The sequence below is a fragment of the Mandrillus leucophaeus genome, unplaced genomic scaffold (genome assembly GCF_000951045.1).
Source record: "Mandrillus leucophaeus isolate KB7577 unplaced genomic scaffold, Mleu.le_1.0 Scaffold983, whole genome shotgun sequence".
Classification (NCBI taxonomy): domain Eukaryota; kingdom Metazoa; phylum Chordata; class Mammalia; order Primates; family Cercopithecidae; genus Mandrillus; species Mandrillus leucophaeus.
Window position 1 is genome coordinate 601,189 of NW_012110730.1, and position 6,000 is coordinate 607,188.

General features: G+C 36.9%; 1 protein-coding gene across 4 annotated transcripts in view; it reads left to right on the forward strand.

Moving 5' to 3' along the window:
- The window catches only part of TRIM36 (tripartite motif containing 36), a 54,749-nt gene that overhangs the window by 40,203 nt on the left and 8,546 nt on the right, over positions 1 to 6,000 (forward strand). For all 4 annotated transcript variants that reach the window (XM_011971050.1, XM_011971052.1, XM_011971054.1 and 1 more), the window contains 2 exons: positions 3,231 to 3,484; positions 3,724 to 3,848. In XM_011971050.1, coding sequence (XP_011826440.1) covers positions 3,231 to 3,484; positions 3,724 to 3,848 — 379 coding nt within the window. The remainder of the gene's footprint in view (positions 1 to 3,230; positions 3,485 to 3,723; positions 3,849 to 6,000) is intronic.

The window sequence follows — 6,000 nt, forward strand, 5'->3', positions numbered from 1 at the left end:
GTTCCCCAAAAGACATATATTAGAATGTTGGTGGCTGCCTCGTTTGTAGTTGTCACAAAGTGGGATCTACCCACATGCCCATTAACAGTAGAATAAAAACAGCAATAAGAATGAATGATGTGCAGCTGCACACAGCAGTGTCGATTAATCTTGCAATAATGTTGAAAGGAAGGTGCCAGACACAAAGGAATACATACCATGTGATTACATTTATAAAAAGTACCAAAAAAGGTGAAACTAGATGATGTTGTTAGAGTTGAGGAGGGGTGGATCAGTGTCTGGAAAGGTTATATGGAGGCTTCTGGAATACTTGTAATGTTCTTTTATCTAATCTGGATTTTCTGTTGGATGCTGGTTATATTGAGTGTGTGGGTAAAGATTCATTAGTCTTTATACTTACATGTACATTTTTCCATTTGTGTACTGTGTTTTAATAAAAAATTGGAAAAGATAACATTTTAAAAATATAGTAAAAGGGGATTGGGTTGGGTCATTTTAAAAGTCCAGATATTCTTCATTGACTTTGTTGTACACTTGGTTTTCTTCTCCATTTGAAACAAAGTTGAGCCATTACTCCTGATTTTTGGTAATTCAATATAAAAAATATCCCAGCTAGTATGACTCTGTTACTTGAAGAAATTTTTTTCCAATATAGGGTGAAATTACTGAGAAATCATGTAAATTAACACCCTTACCAGTAGTGCTTTTGTTTTTAATATTATTTTCCTGATCTTTACTGCCTGTCAGTTGTTTTTCCATGCAGTTTGGGGTTTTCTTTTTCATATTTTTGTTGGATTAAATGACAGACTATCTCAACACAAAGCAGATGATCACCTCAGTAGTTTGCTTCAAGTGTTGCATCTTTGGTCATTTTATTAGTAGCCTTGTTTGTTGGTCCTCTCGGTCCTGCTGCCCTTCACTTCTGAAATAAAGACCGAGAGTCTGTTTTGGGATTTGTCATCAATAGGTTAAAAATTGCAGAACTTAGGTGTCAGGTATTCATGTAGACACTGATTCCTTGTGATCGTGGGGACATTATTGAGTTGTTTTGTATCATTTGCCTAAGCTGTATCTGCAGGCTTATCAATAAGGATTTTTTTTATGGTAGATAACTTGCCTCCATTCTTGACCTTTACTCAGTGATGGTGGTGATACTGTCTTTTTATCTGTAATTATACTTAGCTGGAAAAAAATCTCTCTATAATAATATTTCTGAGTTTAATGTTGTGATTTGTCAGTGAAATACTATCAAAATATCACTACCTTCTACTCCCTCTCTTTTAAAAATATGTGGTTTTCAGTGTTAGGAAACAGGAGATCTGGAAAAAATTTCCTTTCATTATGTTGGTGTTGGCTGGAAGCCATTGGAAAATGCACAGTACACTTCTGCCATATATTATCAGCTTTTAAGAATGTTCTTGGCCAGGTGCAGTGGCTAACGCCTATAATCCCAGCACTTTGGGAGGCCGAGGCAGGTGGATCACGAGGTCAGGAGTTCAAGACCAGCCTGGCCACAGGTTTCACATAGTGAAACCTTGTCTCTACTAAAGATACAAAAAAATTAGCTAGGCATGGTGGCGCGCGCCTGTAATCCCAGTTACTCGGGAGGCTGAGGCAGGAGAATTGCTTGAACCCGGGAGGCGGAGGTTGCAGTGAGCCGAGATCACACCATTGCACTCTGGCCTGGGCAACAGGGCGAGACTCCGTCTCAAAAAAAAAAAAAAGCCGGGTGTGGTGGCTCACACCTGTAATCCCAGCACTTTGGGAGACCGAGGCAGGCAGATCATGAGGTCAGGAGATCCAGACCATCCTAGCTAACACGGTGAAACCTCATCTCTACTAAAAATGCAAAAAATAATTAAATGGGCATGGTGGCAGGCGCCTGCAGTCCCAGCTACTCAGGAGGCTGAGGCAGGAGAATGGCGTGAACCCAGGAGGCGGAGCTTGCAGTGAGCCGAGATCGCGCCACTGTGCTATGGCCTGGGCAACACAGCGAGATTCCGTCTCAAAAAAAAAAAAAGTGTTCTCGAAGACTTTTTTCTGTTGGCTGCTGTGAGTCTGTTATAATAACTGCTTAGGAGTGCTTTGCCAGTCTTCTCAAATCATGAGCTCTGATTTTATAGGAATTCAGAATGTTTAACCAATACTAGGATCATTTTCTGACAGTTTGTATGAATGTTTATTTACAGTATGTGACATTGTGGTATGTACTTTATGTAAATAACCTTTTAAAGTCTCTTCACAAAAACCTAAATAGTTTTTCTTATCCCCTGTTTTCAGAAGAGAAAAACAGAAAGAGAAGTGAAATGATTAGCATATGGTCACACAGCTAAGTCAGGATTTAATTATAATTAAATTATATTAATGTGAAGAGGATACTTTTATTTTTATATCTTAGTAAAGAATGTCATATTTTAGAGTTTTGTGGCTAAAAACTTTTTTAGGCCGGGTGCGGTGGCTCATGCCTGTAATCCCAACACTTTGGGAGGCCAAGGAGGGTTGATCACAAACGAGGTCAGGAGATCGAGATCATCCTGGCTAACACTGCGAAACCCCATCTCTACTAAAAATATGAAAATAAATTAGCCGGGCATGGTGGCACGTGCCTGTAGTCCCAGCTACTTGGGAGGCTGAGGCGGGAGAATCACTTGAACCGGGGAGGCAGAGGTTACAGTGAGCCGAGATCGCGCCACTGCACTCCAGCTTGGGTGACAGAGAGAGACTCCATCTCAAAAAAACAAAAACAAAAACAACTTTTTAAAAAGTTGGAGTAGCGTAGAAAGGGTTAAACCATTTCTGAATTTGAAATGAATTCAAAGCTCTGGACTTGTGTCTTCCTGTTTTTGGTTAAATCAGTTCATTTCTCCTTCAAATTCCTTTATATACCACTGAAAGATTGTTCTCTTATTTAATTGACTAAATTGTCTATACTGGACTTTGGAGACGAAAAGCTTAAGGAAGTACAGTATTATAAAATTACAAAGTAAATCTGAATAAAAGTTGTCATTTGTTCTTTGCTGAATGTATTTGATGCCAAAATATTGTTCTGAATATTTCAGAGTCAGATAAAACTTTTTTTCTTTATAATATCTAGGTTGGTTTTATTGAATTTTGATAATGTCATCACATAGATGAAATATAATTATGTAGAACTTTGTGGAAAGCCATTTGGGTTTAACAGAAGAGGCAATGCTTTATCTTAGCGTAATGGAGATACTGTTTTTTCGTAGTGTAATGGAGAGAGGGCTAAAGAAGAAGCAATTACACATTTTGAAAAGCTCTTTGAAATTCTGGAAGAGAGGAAATCATCTGTTTTGAAAGCAATTGACTCCTCCAAGAAACTAAGATTAGACAAATTTCAGACTCAAATGGAGGAGTACCAGGGACTTCTAGAGAACAATGGACTTGTGGGATATGCTCAAGAAGTGCTAAAGGAGACGGATCAGTCCTGCTTTGTGCAAACAGCAAAGCAGCTCCACCTCAGGTATTCTCTTTTACTTCTAACTTCAGAACCTCTTGAGCAATTTTATTAAATGCTGCTGTGTATTCTCACTGTAGCTCTGAGTGGTCCATAATGCTGTGTTAATGTGAGGTACATCTTGCCTCATTCTTAACTTTAATTTTGAATGAAGTGTGGGTGTTATTTTGTTAATCATGTTGCAGATATTTAGTTTGATTTGCCTTCTTGAAGAATCATTTTTTGTATAAAATATCTGTCTGCAGAATACAGAAAGCCACAGAATCTTTGAAGAGCTTTAGACCTGCAGCTCAGACTTCTTTTGAAGACTATGTTGTTAATACCTCTAAACAAACAGAACTTCTTGGAGAATTATCCTTTTTCTCTAGTGGTAAGTCTTAATGAAGGCAAAAACCTCATTCTTTTTGTCTGAATTTATATAGTGTGGAAGAAAACACAAGTTCTCTTAAATTTGACATTATGAAGCAGCATATCACTTGCCCAGGACTATCGTAGCATCCTGAAATCATATCCTATTTATGTTTTTATAACTGTATTTTTATGCACAAAAACTGTGTTCCATTAGTTTGTGTGTTTTTAAACATTGCATAAATAACATTATGTTGTATGTATTCTTTTTGTAAATTCCTTTTTAGAAAATTAACGTAAATATTTGTTATGTGAAATTTTGATTTAAAGTGATATTTTAACTGTTTACAGTATTTCATAAATAAATAAATCATTTTCCTACTAAGATACTTTTTTTCTATTTTTTTCCTCTTTTATAAAGCAATGCTGTATTGCACATCCTTGTCAGAATTTTTGGGGCAAGTGTATGTGACTTTCTCGAACAGAAGCCTAGGGATGGAATCTGCAGGCTGTTTACATTGCTGTAATTAGTTTGCTTGGGCTGCAGTGACAAAAGTACCATAGACTGAGTGGCTCAAACAAATTCATTTTCTTACATTTCTGGAGACTAGAAGTCGGAGATCAGGGTGTTGACAGGGTTGGTTTCTTCTGAACCTCTCCTCTTGGTTGATAAATGGCTGTCTTCTCCCTGTGTCTTCACATGGTCCTCTTTTTGTGTTTGTGTGTAATCTAATCTTCTCTTTTTATAAGGACACTGGTCATATTGGAGTAGGGCCCATTCTAATGACCTGATTTTAATTTAATTTCCTCTTTAAAGACCGTATTTTAAAATACAGTCACATTCTGAGGTATGTACTGGGGTTTAGGACTTCAACTTGTGAATTTCCAGGGGCGAGGGTGGGGTCTGGGGGACTGGGGAAGGATGCAGTTCAGCCCATAACACTTGCTTATGTTTCTATTTTGCTACTCCCTAGCAGGGAGGTCTTCCTTGCCTGTTTTTCTTCTGCTCACCTCATTCCTCTCCCTAAGGTTTCTCTTCTAGTGATGGTGAACAATTACAGTCCTTAGAAAGATATGCTTATAGTGTGATTACTTTATAGGTACAGATTTGTAGATTTGTATGTTAATGAAAGGAAATTTGTCTTGTTAAAAGTTTAAAACTCTGAAGGATTAACTGCAACCCCTTTTTCAAATCTGTACCTGAATCTGATATTTATTTATTATGACTACCTTATTTTTTCAAAGATATTTGTCGTCACTTGAAATGCTGTTTGTATTTCATACACTATACTGTGTTTCCAAAATGTATACTTGAATAGTATATATATACAAATATATTTTTGCTTACTTGTGAGTCCTAGGTCCTCCCTCCCTCTGGATCCCAAAGTGGTTGCTGGAAAGGTGAGGTTGAGGGTGGGTGATCCTGGGTTATACCATTGTATAGCAACAAAACAGATGGATGAGAATGGGAGAGTAGTCACATAGCTTCTGGCTGATGGATCTTCCCCTCGCTTTTTGCTACATGCATTTTTTTTTTTTGAAAGCTATCTTTCAAAAAAAGAAAGAAAAAGGATATGGGGTAGGGGGGTGTACTATTTGTGTTATTTTGTAACTTTTTTTTTAAATTTTAAAATGTATCTAGGATAACTTTCCAGAACTCATTATGGCTGCATAACGTTCAGTTGTATAAACGCAGCATACACAGACATGCTTATCCATTGGGGAATAAGGAGAGGAGAGAGACTTCTGATTCTTATTCATGTCCTTCTCTGTGATTTGACATAAAAGTGTGTGTGTAGCTTTTATAGCATATTGTTCTTAGCATATGATTCCAGCAGTTAAGCTTAGGAATTGGCTCTATAGAAAGGACTATGCATATGAACAAAGATTTAGCTTTTAATCATTTTATTTTTAGTGAAAAACCAGAAACCTGTTTCCAAAACTCAACAGTTAAGTGTTGATATACATAGTAGTATACCATTGAGGGGGAAAATACTGGCAGGATCTATACAAAAAAGGTTATAGTAAAATCTTTTAATGTGTATTTTTTAGTTTCTGATTTCCTTACAAAAATATGTATCATGATTGTATTCAGAAAAATTAATTTGCTTTGCAACTCTACAGAATAAAATATGAAAAGAAATGATATAATATTCATTGAGAGGCCGGGCACC